This window comes from Chaetodon trifascialis, chromosome 2 (assembly GCF_039877785.1).
Source record: "Chaetodon trifascialis isolate fChaTrf1 chromosome 2, fChaTrf1.hap1, whole genome shotgun sequence".
Lineage (NCBI taxonomy): Eukaryota > Metazoa > Chordata > Actinopteri > Chaetodontiformes > Chaetodontidae > Chaetodon > Chaetodon trifascialis.
The window spans coordinates 201,555-219,166 of NC_092057.1; the positions used below are offsets into that span (position 1 = coordinate 201,555).

The window sequence follows — 17,612 nt, forward strand, 5'->3', positions numbered from 1 at the left end:
ATGATACCTGGCCTTGAGCCTAGTTGTACTTTATTGACAATAAAATGGCTGTTAGCATGAAAAAGCCTTGTGAGATTTAAGTATAAAAGAGCAATATTGAAAGGCTGTCAAAGTCAGAGGAGGAAGAAAGAATCCATTCTTTCTGCCCCAATCTCTCATTCATAGTCTCTTTCTATTACTGTTAAACTCACACTAGGATTTCTTTACTTTGCGCTGGCCTCCAGCACCACTGTAAAGAATCTGGGAGTTATCTTTGACCAGGACATGTCCTTTCACTCCCATGTTAAACAAATTTCAAGGACTTTTTTCACCTACGTAATATTGAAAAAATCAGACATATTTTGTCTCAAAATGATGCAGAAAAACTAGTCCATGCATTCGTAACTTCCAGGTTACTGGTCCTGGACCAGCCCCTAGTTATGCTGCTATAGGATTAGACTGTCGGGGGACATCCAAAGATACACCGAGCTCCTCCGTCCTTCTGTCCCTCTCCATCCGCACGCTCTCATGTCCTACCACGGCGTGTTACTAACTTAGCTCCTTCCCCGGAGTCTCTGTGCTTTGTCGTCTTGCAGGTTCCCATGGACAGTGGCTGAATCTGGATTGTGGATTTCAGCTGCGTCTCCTGCCTTGGCCCTGCCTGACATCCACTGCAACTGCTACTGCTGTTATTACATCCACTGTCACTGTTACTGTGTCACCGTTTCTGTCTGTCTCTCTCTGTCTGTCTCTCTCTCCCTCTCTAACCCAACTGGTGGAGGCAGATGGCCGCCCACCCTGATCCTGGTTCAGTCTGAGGTTTCTGCCTGTTAAAAGAAGTTTTTCCTCACCACTGTCGCCAAGTGCTTGCTCATGAGGGAATTGTTGGGTCTCTGTAGATAAAAGAGCTCGGCTCTATATGGAAAGTGTCCTGAGACAACGTTTGTTGTGATTTGGCGCTATACAAATAAAATTGAATTGAATTGAATTCTTCAACATAAAGCTGACCCTATGCTCCAGTGTTAATTAAAATTAACCACATGTGAGGTCAGCCAATTTCTAATACAGCAATTACTTACACTTTTGACAGTGTGAAAATAAAAGATATTTTTAGAAGTGTGTCAGAAAGCTGGGAGGGATGCTGTGTTTGATGTTTGAGGCTCACTTTCATTACAAGAGGCAGCAGTTAAACGGATATAGAAGTAGAGAGAAAAAGAGAGGAAAAGGGGGCAAGGTCACATCGAGAAGTAGAGCCGATGTGGAAAAAGAAGAGGAGAGAGAAAGCGTGAAAGCAGAGAGGAGGGTGAAGTCGAACAGTCTCTAGGCTCTGATCAATAGTGATTGTGAAGCCTGATAACCCCCTTCTGCTCTACATCTGAACCACTGTGACAAAGAGTGTGGAAGAGCTGGATAAAAAGTGTGTGGAAGCTGATGAGTGTGTGTGCATGTTTTGTGTGTGGAGCTGCTCTTTATTGATCCAGTGCAGAGATTTGTGGTTAGACTCACTGGTCTTTCATGCCAACTCTCTGGACTTCCAGACCAAAAGGGAGGCAGTGGGTCCCAGCACCCGTTCAGCACCCTCGCTGATCCCATCAAATATTTATGCTCACACTCTGCTGGAGCCACTGAAATACAATTGGATTAATGTGTGGGGCTGTGTGTGTAGCTTTAGTGTCTGCAGCAGAGTGACATAATGACTATGTGTGTCTGTGTGGATGACAGCGAGTGGATGCACTGTGAGTGCACTGTATGTGTGTGAGAGAGTGTGAGGCTGAAAAAGAGACAGTGAGACAAGCCGTGAAAAGAATTACTGTGAATATAATACCAAAGCTCTGATAATTTATATTTTTTTAACAAGGAATGTCAAAGGCATTGCATGCGGTGACAAACCCAGAGGGAGTTACACCAGCTCAGCAGAGCCTTTGAGCCTCTTTTAGCTCATCATTTCATCTTTACAGCACATTTTTCCCCACCCCTAACCCTAACCCTCTTATTAATCCAGTGTCCTGCAACCGAAGGCTGATGTTTTCATCAGACTGCAGACAGACAAATTGAACAACTAGCTGGTGAAGAGGAGATGCTTAAAGACCAAGGCTAAAAGAAGAGCAGCTATTGTAACTGTGAAAGACACATTGTCAATCACACCTATATTGTGGCTATGTTATAAACTAATTGTATTTTTGAGAGAAGTATTGATGCCCTCAAAGGAGTTTTCCAAAAGGAAAATTGTCCACAAGACAACACAGTATTTAAAGTAATGTCTGAGGGACTGGATGGGAGGACCAAGAAATACCTTTTAAATATATTATTTACAGCAGCCTTAAAACTATTCGATGGCTGAAACCAGACCCTCCCACTTACAATATGTGCATCCAAAAAAATGGGACCTTTATCAGAGGGGGCAAATTACACACAGGCTCCAAAAACTCATATTTATTAAACTATGGAGTCCTGTCACAGCTTTGTTAATACGATGAAGCTTATTAGTCAGTGGCGCTCGGCCCTGCTATCCGGCTCTTTCACACCCTCTGGATACTCTCATCACATAGCTCACACGTAACACACATCTTTTTCCAGGGTGGCCTGAGTATCACCTGTGCATTACTTTCTTTATGGTATTTTAGTGTGGACAATTACTAGTATCATTTTCTTTTTTTCTTCCTCTTCTTCTGGATGGCTGTCTTTATGCATGTATATCTGGGAGTAGCTATTTATGCCAGTGTTGGTCCCCTAAGTGGCAGTGCTTTAAGTTTTTGCATGGACAGTGAGAATACTTAGAGACTGGGAAATAACCAATATATGGTTAAGCTTTCATATTTGAGAAAAAAAAATATTTGTCATTATTTCTGCTGCATCTGCAGGATGCGCAGCACAAAGCATGGTCACGGCAAAGTACAACAGTTTATTATTCAGGTCTGAGATGTAGACGCTGACAGTGCTTAAGAAATAAAGAACACAACCTGTTTATATCACAGTGACTAAGAAAATGCTCCAACAGCAGGTGAAGCACAAACACTGTAATCCAATGAAAAGACAGCACATGGAAACAATAGATCAGACCTTTAGGGTCAATGTTATGCCCGTATACAACAACTGTAAGATAGTTGTCACATTGTTTAGCAGTGTAGTTAAGCCCCCAGTGAAGTACTGTTTGTGGCTTACAAATGCAGCAAATGTAACTTCAGCTTCATTTCACTTATGTGTTTAATCATTTATTACAAAAGTAAACTCCTGAAAATTTGCAAAATTGATCTAAATTGAATTTTGAAGATTTTGAACTTCTCAAACATATACCACAGTCACATTAGAGCGCCTCTGGGTGCTACAAATCAGATATCTCACAAATGTCTTCTTGTGTGCGGCTGTGCAATAAAGATACAGAGATAGAGATACAGATCAGATCAGCTAAACCACAGACCAATTTTGTAGGTTTGCTTCCATCTAATACGCCAAAACACAGCAACAGGTGGGGATATCACATGAGATAAATGATCGCGTGTCTGTATCCATATCCATGAATGGGCTCAATGTTAATACCACGTCTAAGGGAGGGTAAAGGGGGCTTACACAGTGTCAAATCAAAAGGCTTATCACACTGTGCGGCTCTGTAACAAAACAGGTTGAGGCTGGCATTTCTGGACGTTAAACCTTAATTCCACAAGGCCAAGATATTTTCCATGGAAAGCCTTTAATTCCACCGAGTCCTCTGGTGTAAACTGCTCTACACAGCGGTAATCAGCAAAACAGCATCTCTCAAACTCTCTCCATCTTCATCTGGCTTTTTTCATCTGTCTCTCCATCTGTCACACTCTCTCCATCTCTCATCACAGTTTTCATCTAGCTCCCTCATATAACCCACTCTTCACCCCCCCCAATTCAATTCAATTTAACACACCTGATCTGCATGAATTTTACGCAAGTGAAATCGTCAAAGCATCTACACACAACCTGAACCTCTCTCTCCCCCTCTCTCTCCCCCTCTCTCTCCCCCTCTCCTTCTGTCTGTCTCAGTCGCTGTCGCTCGCTCTTCCATCTTTCCATGCTCAGTGTCGTGCAGTATTAAAGGAAGGATAATTAAAAGTGTCCTCATCTGTCTGCTGGTGAGATGAGGACAAGTGGGGATATGAACAGAACTTTTAACATGTGAACAGTAACGCTTAAATCACTTTCCTGCATGAAGTCTGTTTGTGAGACAAGCCTTACAAAGCCGACAAGAGTCCGACAGTGAAATCTCCACTCTGCAGGGAAAAGCGACAGATATGAAACAACTGCAGGGAGTCGAATCCTGCCATGATGCTACAGCACTACAACAGCTTTAAGCATAATGAATGAGAACATAATCATCTTGAGATACTTTGAACGGTAGAGATTTCCTTCCTCGTTGAAATGTTGTTCAAGCATTTGTGGTGAAGTGGACAGACATGAAGGAACATTTGTGACCCGCCATGAGAAAACCAGCAACAAGTCTCCTGGGGGGCATTTTCAGTGATTTACAGATTCTAAAGTTGCAGTTTCTGGAGTTTCTATTTACACATGGAAATTTGAGGAAGATGTGGCCAATTGAATGTCGACACTTCTCAAAATAGTTTTTTGAGTCTCACCTACCAGGGGAGCCAGGTAACAGTGCTGCTCATTGCATCTCATTTACATAAGTCCAACCCCCTAACCATTGTTCAAACCATTGTAGTAGTTTGAACAATGGTTATCCAATGGAAATGGAAATTCTTTTGTTACAAAAAGTCCCTGCAAAAAATGAAAAACAGGAAAGGTAATATACTGAAGAGTTAGAACGAGCAAATGTAGATACTTATTTCTAATATTAAATAAAATAAAATAAATTCTGTCACTCTGTGGTGCAGTGGGATGGATCAGTCTGCTGCTGAATGAGCAGCTATGGTCATGATAGCTCTGGTGTAAGATTGCTGTCAAAAAGACGTGTCCATAATTAAAGTTTTCGTATTTGTAAAGTTAACAATTTGTGTGTCATAAAAGTTGTTTTACACAAAATTCCACTGTCACATACGTGAGTCTGTGAAATTGGATTTGGGTTACGAGTGTTTTTATATGAGTATGAGTCTAAAAGCTGTGAGTGCAAAGTCTTGAGAATACGACTCATTTTTCTACGACTACGAAGTCTTCACTGTGGATACTAATTCAAGTTTACGGGTACAACTCAAAAAGTGCTGAAATGACGTCACTGAGGTCACAGTCAAGTCGCAGACCTGATTCTCAAGTCAAGTCAGGTCAACTTTATTGTCAATGCTGCTATATGTACAGGACATTAACAGAGGCCGGCACTTGATGATCATAAACTCCACGAGAGGTGAACAGTGTCTACAAATCACATAAAATAAAAAAAAATGAAAACACAGCACTCTCCCACGGTCTTCTGGGTCGATCTCAGAAGGTGTATAGTCCAGTTTGTTGTCCAAGGAGCGTACATTGGCGAGTATGAGAGATAGTATAGTCGGCTTGTGTGGTAGCCGCTAGCCTAGCCCGGATACCCCTCCTTTCGCACTGCAGTAGTGGGGGTCCGCGTCGAAACAGGCCGCTGGTGTCTGCCGGGTTTAGTTTGCAGATTGCTGTGTTGCCGATGTCAAAAAGAGTCCCACGGTTGTATGTGCGCATTGGGATAAACAAGCGCGACGAAAAGATAAAATCACTTGAACACACCGACGAAGACAAACATGTAGACACCACATTATCAGCACTGGCATAACCAGAAGCTGCATAAGTAGCCATGTGGGTCCTTTTTAACGTGCAGCTGATTGGCTGAAAAAAGAACAGAAGCGCCAAAGAAAGCCACTATGCTAATTTACTGCTGAATCGCCACACCCACAACTAGGACCGCGAATTTCCACTAAAACAACCCAAATTCAAATACAAAGTTTTAGGTTTTAAGGCCCCCAATACGGTTATTTGAAACATGGATTGGCTTTTTCATGATTTCAACTTACATATTCTGCAACCCCCCCCCCCCCCAATTTTTTTTTTTTTTTTTTTTTTTTTTTTTTTTTAAATTGATTTTTCGTTGTTTACTCAACTTGCGCTGGGCCGACTTGTTGCGGGTCTCGTGGCGGGTCACATTCTTATTGACGTTACAGCAATCGAATTTGTTTTGATGCTGAATCTGTAAGATGGTTCAAGCTAATTGTTGAATTACTGAAAGGTTTTAATATGGTAGAGCCATGCATTAACATCTACAGATGTGGTCTCTGAGGCTAAAAAGTCCATAAGCTGCACATGTATGAAATACTAATGATAGTGATAGCAGTGATTAGCTGTTTAAAGGATTTAAAGTACTGTTGAGTTCTTTTTATGCCTCTGTGTCATCAACAGGTGATATCTCAGTAAGGCCTTCCAATGTTAATGTTTTACTCAGTGTCCAAACTTTTGTGGAATCTGGGTTTTAATATCTTGGGTTTCTCAATGAGTTGATTGGTTGTGTCAAATTTGAAGATTTTCTATGTAGTACATCGGATACTGGATGTTGGACAAGGCTTTCTCACTTTAATTAGACATAAATCTTTTATTCAAGATATAACACCATTATTCATCTTAGTGCTAATGTTAGCTGCTGAGCCAAAATGATGAATTCACCAGTGATTTTTATATTTTACACAAACATCATGCCAAGACACTGACGCTTGTCAAACATCTCTAGAAAAAGAGAGAGAAACACCTCCGGTCATTTAATAAAGACGGTGATCAGGTCTGCTAACCATCCCAGAGTCCACTTTCTATCTTCTATCTCCAGACTGTCTTTAAATCCAGATTAAAGACTTAATGTTTCTTTCTGTTTTAATCTTTTTAATTTACTTTAAAATGGTGTCTGCCCTCTTTATTTGTACTTTAATATTTTATGCTGTGTCTTCTAATATTTTAATGCACCATGTAAAGATCGGCCTTTGTTTCTGAAATGTGTTGCACAGCATATGTAAACTTCTCCTTCCTTGATACTAAATGATTTTAATTCTGAAGGCTCGGGGACAGGGGGACAGAGGGACATATTGTATGACATACTGCTAAAGCTGATGCTGTGATCAGTGTGTCTGCTCCAACCATGTGAGCCCGGAGGACATGCTGAGGGATTCGCTCTAATTAATAACATTTCATTTAAGATCAAAGAGGGAGACCAACATGTGGTCGCTTCCTCTCTCCCGTCCTCCAATCCTCTCTCTGATTTCATGCAGACACTCCAGTCGATCATCGCCCTTCTGGTTTCTTCTCGTTATTGACCCACCCATCCCTTTCCCATTCCTCCTCCACTCCTTCCCACTTCATCTTGCTTTTCCTCTCTCCTCTATTCCCTTCCATCCCTCTATTTTCTCTTCCATTTCATCACCCGCCTCTTACTCTCCACCAACCCTTACTACAATTATTTCCTTCCTTCCTCTCATCCTCCTCCTGCCACCCCTCCTCAGTGATGTTTTTACATCAAAAGGCAAGTACTATATCATGAATTGTCTGTACAGAGGCAATTTTAGGGGCTTGATGAAGAATTGAGTGGGGAGATAATGTCCAAAGGCAAAGCTGGAAAAGGTCGCGGGAAAGTGTCCTTTTCCATGTGTGTCTGTGTCAATAAATGTATTTTCTCATATAACTGGTAACTACTTTTAAGACTGTGTTGCTGGATAAGAAGGGGTGACAGCTGGACTGCTGAGTGGGTCGTGGCATTAAGATGTCTGCCAAGCCAGCAGGGCCAGTCACGGCACTTTAGCATAAACAGATACAACACATATTAGATATAAACTGCAGGGTACCTGCTCTTTGGTTGGGTGAGAGTAGGAGTTCAAGGTTGCTTAAAGGTAAGGTCAAAACCTGATTGACCAACACTCACCCAACATTTGGCACCTTTTACTGTGTATTGATAACTGGAAGCGTGTGCCTGTTTACAAGAGTATGTGTGTGTGTGTTCCTGCGTGACTGTGAATAATGAGTGGAGTGACAGATACATGAATGATGCTCAGCAAGAAAGGGGAGATGAAATGAAGGCAGGAGGGGAGTGGATGAAGGAAGCCAGGAGGGAGTAGAGACAAGAGGAGGAAAGGGAAGGAAGTGTTTGAAGGCAGGGAGTGATTGAGGGCAGGAGGAGGTGAGAGCAGCAGGAGCAGAGATTGACAGATGCAGATAGTAAAGGGAGGAGGAGTGAAGGAGTAAGAAACAAAGGGAGGCAGGAGGAGAGGAGAGGAAAGGAAAGGCAGAGCTTGTGTCTGAATCTAAAAGCAGCCAATTAAAAGTTTAATAAAAAGACAAGACAGCCCCTGGGTTGGGAAAGTAACCAGGACTGGCAGTCACACTGCATTATGATAACACACACACACACACACACACACACACACACACACACACACACACACACACACACACACACACACACACACACACACACACACACACACACACACACACACACACGTACTCTCTGATAGGCTAAATAAGAAATATACTGAGAGGAACATGCATCAGCGCTCGCTCACAAAAGCATGCACACCCACTGCAGCACATACACAGACAGAGGCTAAAGGACTGGAATTCAAAAAGTTTCATCACATTAATGCACTTAAAACAGATGATTCCTGGCAGGTTTTAATTAAACACCAACAAAATTATTTGTTGAAATTTTGGTCTAACTGAAATGAAGAGTTTTGTCTGATGTCATGCCAACAAAACCCTGTTTGCATTAAGTAGATATCTATATTACAGCCTCACAGTGATAATGATTTCAGCCATATCACCCAGTCTTGTGTGTGTGTGTGTGTGTGTGTGTGTGTGTGTGTGTGTGTGTGTGTGTGTGTGTGTGTGTGTGTGAGACTTACAATAATCAGTAGAATGAAGTAGATGAAGTTGTAGAAGGAATGAGCATCCATCACATAGTACATGATCTCCACCCAGCCCTCAAGAGTGATCACCTAGAAGGAGAAAGATGACAGTGAATAAACAATAAGCGTTTCCACGGGAGGTCTCCTGTAAAAGGTACAGTCTCACAGTTAGAGGACCACTGTCATGTCTGTCCATTAACTATAAGGCAACAGCCTGTACGCTCCTTACTGGAGTCTCCACTGGATGATTCGCAACTGTTTCTGGCCAAGAAATAGTCTGACACATAACTCCTCATAAAACAGCGACTTGTTTTTGCAAATTGGTTTATGTATTCATTAAACAAATGCAATATAATGAGTTCATTAGTGAGCTTTCAAGGTTGTGAAATTTGGACAGAGCCAGGCTAGCTGCTTCCCCCTTTTTCCAGTCTTTGTGCTAAGCTAAGCTGTTGCTGGCCACAATATGGTATTGATCTTCTTTAAACTTTCTGTAAGATATTGATTAAATATTTCCCACTTTAGGATTAGTGCAGTTCGTGCACATGCATGCATCACCAAGCAAACAGGAAATATGGAATAGGAAGGAAAGGATATATGGACATGCTATGAATGTAAATTTTTGTCAGCTCCTTTACTTGTCCTTGGTTTTTGTAACCAGTATCTATCTGATCTGCATTCATAATAACTTTCAAAGCTAATTTGAGATGAACTTTTTGTATTTACCTACTCATTTGAGTTGCTGCTGTCTGTGAAAAGATTGCTGGATGTACTATAAAGATCTTAATCCACCAAGCTAGAGGTTTAGTTGCTGCCCAGATGCTGCCAAGTTTACCAGAGTTCTCACCTGGAAGATGACAATCCAGGCATAGGCAATGTTGTCAAAGTTGATAGCTCCTTTGTGGGGGTTGCTGTGCCCAGTATGACACCGGGTGTAGTACCGGTTCCAGTTGACACATAGCCCTGCCACACTGACGCTGCCATTGTTCAGAGGCTCGGGGCTCAGGCCCAGCGACTGGCGGTAGAGGGCATCGTCTTTGTCCAGGCAGCATGCTCTGCCTCCCTCGCGGCGGGCCGGGACATCAGAGCAGGACATGATGCCGTTGTCAACCGGCAGGGAGCAGATGAAGGGTCGCTCATCATCCTCATCAGCCATGTAGTAAGGCCGAGGCAGACTGATACCCGTTGCCCTGGAAGTGTTAAAGGAGAAAGTGGTGAGTACCAAAGTAAAGATTCGTAGTCTGTGAACTGTGAGTTGGCAGCACTTAAAGTATGTAAATGTCAGTTTAATCAATATTTTCTTGCTAGAAACACTAGTGAAACTGAGGGCACATTTGGAAATCAATAATATTTGAGTTGAGAAATTCTCATAGATCAGTCATCTTACTGCTTTGCCTTGTTTTGAACAGTGACTCATACTAAAGGCCGTGGAAAAGGTCTGTGATATAGCGCAATTTGAAGCCGGGCGTAAACTGACTGTGCCTGATGAGTAACCAGTAAAATTTGAAAATCAACTTTAAACCTAGCCAGTGCAGATATGTCGTGAATAGAGTTATGTAATTTGGTCTGGTTGCTACTGGTTGCTTCTGACACACTTACTGGAATCCTGAGACATAAGAAAGAATAATAACACGTCCAAAATATTTGCTATTTTTGTTCCATTCTTTATATTGAATCCATTTCCACAATAACACAGAGGTTTGCAGTAAGACATGCCATCAGAAAGAAGAAGAATTGGAGGGACAATCCCCTTTATTAGTCGAACAATTACATACATGCAAATCACACGCCATGCAAATTGGTGAAATTTGTCCTCCGCCTTTAACCCATTCTGGTCACCTTCCATCCAACTGGCGCCCGGGGACCCGATCTCTTCCTCTTGGTCAGGTGGTGATCTTCTTGCATGTTTTTTTTATGGAGGAAACCCCAGGTGAGCACGGGGAGAACATGCAAACTCCACACAGAAAGGCCCCTTTCCTCGAGCAGCAGGCACCGAAGGCATGGTGGAGGACATGCCCCCGGTGCCCACAGCGAGAATCGGACCTTCTAGCTGTGAGGCGACCGTGTTACCACCGTGCCACCAGTGTGTGTGTGTGTGTGTGTGTGTGTGTGTGTGTGTGTGTGTGTGTGTGTGTGTGTGTGTGTGTGTGTGTGTGTGTGTGTGTGTGCATTCATGCTAGCTTATTTTGAGAATGTCACACAGACAAAAAACACTTGTCCTTCAAGGCTATTTCCAACACTTGTATGGTGTGAGATCAGAACAGAAAGTATAATGGCCACAGAGAGAGATGAGTGGATGAAAGAGTGGAGAGAAAGAGCAGGAGTGAGAGACAGACGCTGAGAGTGAAGATTATGTTTGTGATGGTAAAAGTGAAAGAAATGGACACCAGAGAAAAAGCACTGATGGAGACACACCAAGCTAATAGCAGCTGCCATTGTGTATGTCTGACCATTTCCTGTGGTAGTCGAGCTGTGTCCGGCATCATTGGCACATAATATGTGAAGAATACAGCCAATGATGTTTATTTGTCATTTGATATTTGTTTGATATTTGTCGTGGTCAGATGGATTACATATATAGCAACAGCAGTCTGTGAGAGCTGCCTGACTGACAGCCCAGCGAATCATTTGATTTCACCCACTTAATGGTTATGGTACCAACTTCTACCCTTTTTCTTCTTCCACTAACAATCACAGGCTAAAAAACACACATTTGTTCTGTTAGTCTTTCTGTGATATTCTGTTTTGTCTGCAAATACTGGCGAGTTTAATCCCTCTGACACTGGCACAGGCAGAAAAGTGGTCAGCTGGCTTGACAGCTGTAGTTTTGGAAACTATACCCTTCAAACAAGAGCCATCACAGAGTGTTTGATCTGTTCATTATTGCCAAAATGATGTCATTGCAGTTGACTTGAATCAGCGTTTTTACAATGACACAGACAGAAAAACTCACCAGAAGCAGCACATGACTTTACTACGACCAACGAGCTGCACTGAGAGCTGCAGGTTCAATTTTTGCACTCGGAGATGTTGGAAGTGTAAGAGAGGGACACAGTAATGGAAGACACTCTGGGATAAAACTGAAGGCAGGAATAAAGTAAAACAACTGAATAAAGCCAAGAAGGAAGCAAGAAGGGGAAGAAAAATGAAGGCAGGACTAGAGCAAGACAAGAAATGAAAAGAAAAGACAATAGAAACGAAAGGAAGGAAAAGAGATCAAAACTGAATCAATAACTGGAAGACTGAAGCGAAGACCAGGAGAGGAAGAACAGTATGTGTGAGTAAAAAAGGAGAGACTATAAAGGTGTTTGCCTTGTCATTACAAAAAGGGCCAGGCAGGCGCTACAGACAGAGCACAGCAAAGCTCTGTGTGTTCTCACTGTAATCTGAGAGTAGGTCGCTATTGAAAGGGCAGACCGCAGAAAGAGATACAGATGAAGGCAGACGCTGGTCAGCAATTACATGTGACCTGGTATTTGAGACGGCTCGATAAAAGCAGCATTGTGAATACCGCTCTGCCTCTCAGTCTATGTCTTTGTCACACTCCTTGTAAGTCTTTCACTGACTCTCTGTATTGTACTGCACTGAATAGAAGCTTCAGTTAAGTTTATGAAGTAGCTCTGGATATTTCTGACCAGGCGTGTGTTACCTCATCTTTTCCCCACATATCAGTCCTCATTTCCGTCATATCTATTGATTCTGGTCTGAATCTCCTCAGTTGCCTCATCTGATCTTGGTTGCAACTATATTGGCTCATGGGGCTTAACCCAAATACGCCACAAGCATCTCTGTGGACTTTATATTAAAGAAATAGTTTGATATTTTAGGAGTTCTTGCAGTTTGTGAGTTAGATGAGAAGATTGATATGATTTACAGTGGCTATTCAGTAAGCTTTGCTTTGTTCAGAGGTAAAAGAAGGTTCACCAAACAGCCCCCTTACACTCACTGAATCACATTCCTACATGTATTATGAAAAAAGACACTTGTAGTGACTCTGCTATGAGTAAAAAGGCCATTACTCAAGTAAAAGTTGTCATTGTGCAGTAAAATGATCACTCTCAGAGTTTTACTATTATATCAGCTGTTTTTGCATTGATGTTACTGCTGCATTAATGTGTATGTTGCACTTTACTGCTGTAGATGTTGATGGTTCAGCTGAATTGGACAACTTTGTGCACTGTTGGACTGTATAATCTACAGCAAGTATCTTGTACAGAAGTGCAGTGCTTGAGTAAATGTGCTTTCCACCACTGACTATCATCCAGCTTTCCACATCCACTAAACCTTTTTACCCTCCTGTTTTGGTTTCACAGAACATTTAGTGTCCCTGTTTCCAGGCAGATGGAGAAAGTTTCCAGTTAGTCAGCTGGTGACACCTCAGTCACAACAGCTGAGAGCAGCTGTGAAAGGCCAGGCTGTGGGTTGTCAGTTTGTTGTGGGGCTCCTCTGCTTCTGCAGTTGCCTAAGCTTGAAGTTCAATTCAATTTATTTTGTATAGCGCCAAATCACAACAGAAGTTGTCTCAGGACACTTTCCATATAGAGCTGGTACAGACCAAGCTCTTTTATCTACATGAGCAGCACTGGGCGACAGTGGCGAGGAAAAACTTCCTTTTAACAGGCGGAAACCTGTTGAACCTTTACAGACAAAAACAGCTTAAGCGACAAACAACTTTGTGCAAATACAACACTTAGTGGAGAGTGTACACCCAAGCAAACTATTTAAACCTCATTCACAGTTCTGCTGGAAGAGGATGCAGCAGCTTTTTGCCCACAACACTGTTGTCTTCTTCTCTTCCTCTAAGTGCTGAGGTCTTGTTTTAGTCTCATTAACTGTGCACTTTGTTAAAAAAAAACAAAAAACTCTTTTTTTGACGTCTGATCACTTTTTTATTGGTTTTTCCTTATTCCTGAGGGTGCAGTTAGATGACAAGCACCCTTGCCAAAGTCTTTGCTGGCCAAGCGAAGCTGGCTACCTAAACCAAACACGAGGCCAAACTGGAAGGCAAAAATGTTTTCTGGCTTTACTCAATTCCTTAATTACAAGTATGTGCTGTATGTATGTTATTTGTAGATTTAGAAATGCACTGCCATCTTTTTGTCTGTAGTATGATGAATAACACATAATTTGTGAGGCATGCTATGAACCTTTGAGATTCCCTGTTGTGTCACATGAACCTCAGGTGGCTGATAAGGTCAATTTATCAAACAAAGTAAAAACAGTGGATGAAATAACCAATTGCTACTTTCTATGATAGTGAATCAGGAAACTTGGCTCCTCTCTGTGAGCATTTATGACTCTTCTTCACTGGATTTGCTATCCTGTCCCCCACACAGGACAGCAAATAAAAACTTGCAAATGTTCGCTTTTTATTAGCAAGGGATTTTAGTTGGTGGAGAAAGTATCAAATTAGTATTAATATTGCCCAGGACGACCGAGCAGTATGGTGAAATTGGTGCTTTTTTGAGACTTGTTCAGCTCATCATGGCAGGTGGGAGATTAGACATATGTTCTTTGTAATTGCCATATTATATTATATTATCCATCCATCCATCCATTTTCTATACCCCAACTATCCCTTTCGGGGTTGGGGGGGGGGGCTGGAGCCTATCCCAGCTGTCAACGGGCGAGAGGCGGGGTACACCCTGAGCCGGTCGCCAGCCGACTGCAGGACTATATTATATTATATTATATTATATTATATTATATTATATTATATTATATTATATTATATTATATTATATTATATTATATTATAATGCAATATTTGGTTTATCAATGAGAAGATTCTGCATCTGATGTAACATGAGCCTTGCATAGATAAAAATAAAGATAAACACCTCTCTGTTTATCTCTATATGTCTAGTTCTGTTCTCCTGGTGAGCCCAGCTGCTCAGCCCTCTTTCTTTCAAACATGAGCTCAGCAAAGTTCTGTTTTCTTTTATTTGTTTGCAGAAAAAACCTGCGCTGCAGTGCGTCCCTGCATGAACGAACGTGGGTTCCCAGATGTCATTTCCTGTTGATCGTTATGGACTCCTTTTGTTTGTACCATTCAGATGCCTGGGAACAGCAAATACATGTAAAAAAAAACAAGTGACCGTCCTCCCACTTGTTCCACTCAACTTCTCATTGCTCACTCCACCCACGAATCTCCAGAGTTTCCCTCTGCGCTTGACTAAGCCAACATCCAGCGACAGCAGGTATCACAGCCTAGCTCATTATCAGATTGGACATCGGTTGTGTGTCTCCACATACTGAGGTGATTACGTTTGCCACCAGATAGTGTCAGACAGCAGTCTTTGCACACACGATGAGATGTTGGACTCCTGACAGCAGAGACACCAGCCAGAGGTGTGTGCCCTTTTTCTGGGAAACTGATTCACAGCCGTCACACATGCTTTACATCAGCTTTGTGCATGTTTTACCAACATTGGATGACATGACTGAAATTAACTCAGGTGGGTCAGGACATCCCATGATTACATCCCCTCTCCATCTCATCTCTGAATTGGTTACCATGGTGATAGCCTTCCCCAAAGACTCTCATCAGATCATTATTTTCTCTCTGGGCTCAGCAGCGTGAGCCGCCGTCCAGCCCACTCCTCAGTGCAACCAAACGGGCCTGATCAAAAGCTTGGCTACCGATTTGGTCTCCCCGGGCTCTCGCTCATCACCGACCGGAACCCATTTCCTGGCTGAGCTCTGTGTATTCACAGTGGTATTAGCTGTACTCTTAATCATAGAGATATTTGGGAACAAACAACACCTGTTAATCTTCCTAATTCAGACTTCCCTTTTATTGTGGATGTTATCAGGGGACATGAAGAGTCATTATAACTCATTACTGACTTTTTAAATTTTTTTCTGCAAATGTTGAAGAAATTCATAGACATGTTGGTCATCACCATCTTGGTTTTTCAGAAGTGAACATTTTTCGACGAGAGGGTGGAGTTGGGGAGCATATGCATTGCTACACCTAAGAACCAAGTACACGCTGTGGTCGGGACTTATCAACCACAACATAACTACACCCCAAGGCATACCCTGCTTTATCATCTATTTCACTATAAATGGGACCATAATTTAGAAAATGTCCAAAAAACTAGTGAGTCATCAAGCAAAGAGCGAACAGAGGTGTTTTTACTCATTTGTAAAACAGCTTTATTGGCCTATTGGCTTTATTGTTGAATGTACGAAGACTGACTTTCTTCTTTTATGCTAAATATAAGAATGGTTGTAAAGATGCTGCTGAGTATTTATGAGGATGAATGTCATGTATCAGAATCAGAATCAGAAAAGCCTTTATTGCCAAGTATGATTTTACACATACAGGGAATTTGTTTTGGTGAAGTTGGTGCGTGACACATCTAGTAAAAAATAAGCTATTAAAGTAGTAAAAAATATAAGAGTATAAATATATATACACGTCTTTTTTTTTTTTTGTTCGGAAACACAGTCCGTTTTTTCAGGAAGAAGTCCAAGCTGAGCGTTGTGTAACGCATAGAGTTATGGCAATATCAATGTGACAAGATGAGGCAGAGGTGAAGTGTGAAGAGTATTGTTTTGTATGTATTGTTTCCCTGTGGGGACAGCAAAGCATATCTTATCTGATCTTTGGAGAATGTCATTTTGTAGTTTGGGAAACTTTTGCAAAAGCTTCCCAAGTCACTTAAATTGTTGTTCAAATTGCAGTTTTGGCATAAAAATGATAAATCACTCAACCTTAACATCACATCATATCTCATCTATTAAGTTATCCTGCGAGGAAGCTGTGGTGTGGTGTGGTGTTCATGGAGCGTGAGAATGTGATCAAAACCAACTGTGTGAAATCACCAAACAATGCACAATTTTATGGGTAGAAACTGAAGGACGCTGACATTAGATTGACAGCTTTTGTTTCTGCCGCTGTGCACAGATGCAGTACACGATCTAAAACACAGAAATATGTGTGATCGCTGTGCAGTTGAAGAGCACAGACAGAGAGTGCATCGGTAGCCACCCAAAATCCACAACAGCAACTGCAATCCTCTGATTTTGAAAGGACATGACAGGAGAATAATTGAGGTTTGGAGACTTCCATCAAATGTGCCCTGCGATCAGCTGGCGACCGGTCCAGGGTGTACCCCGCCTCTCACCCGTTGACGGCTGGGATAGGCTCCAGCACCCCCCGCAACCCCGAAAGGGATACGCGGTATAGAAAATGGATGGATGGTTGGACTTCCACTAAAATAAACAGCCCACAGCCACTGAGATAGAGAACATTAATCCTGGAAATACCATGCAATACTATCACAACAATGACGCACCAAAAGATTTCACCGCAAAGAAAGGGAAGGAGGACAAATGGAAAGGTGAAAAGATATCAAAAAAAATAAAAAGTGAAGTGCATGCAGTTGTCAAACTGTAAAGGTTAGAGGTAGCAGGAGCTAAAAGGCACAGTACAAATAGTTCATGTTATTAGCATCCTAAAGCTAAGACCTTTTCCAAATCCCAGACCCTGCCGTGTGTATCAGCGGGGCCGTTTGTGATCGTGTGTGTGTGTGTGTGTGTGTGTGTGTGTGTGTGTGTGTTTCAGGTGAGTGGATGAACGGGGGTATCTGTGTGAGCAGGTGCGTACCTGGCAGGGGATGATTTGCCACACACACACACACACAGCTAATTGCTAATATATATGAAGATGAGGAGATGATATTGAGAAGAATGTGGAAAAAAACAAAATGTTTCCTTGAAAGAACACAAGAAAACGGGTCAGGAGGTCCAACTCGTCTCCTCAAAAGAGTCAACGGGGCAGATTCATTGAAAGGAAGCGAGAAC

The 17,612-nt window shown here is 42.1% G+C and overlaps 1 protein-coding gene across 1 annotated transcript in view; it reads right to left on the reverse strand.

Annotated features, from left to right (window-relative positions):
- LOC139338871 (voltage-dependent T-type calcium channel subunit alpha-1I) overlaps positions 1–17,612 on the reverse strand; it is a 256,645-nt gene that overhangs the window by 116,903 nt on the left and 122,130 nt on the right. The window contains exons 7-8 of the mRNA XM_070974174.1: positions 9,646–9,988; positions 8,799–8,891 (exon numbers count right to left, since the gene is read on the reverse strand). Of these exons, the coding sequence (XP_070830275.1) occupies positions 8,799–8,891; positions 9,646–9,988 (436 nt within the window). The remainder of the gene's footprint in view (positions 1–8,798; positions 8,892–9,645; positions 9,989–17,612) is intronic.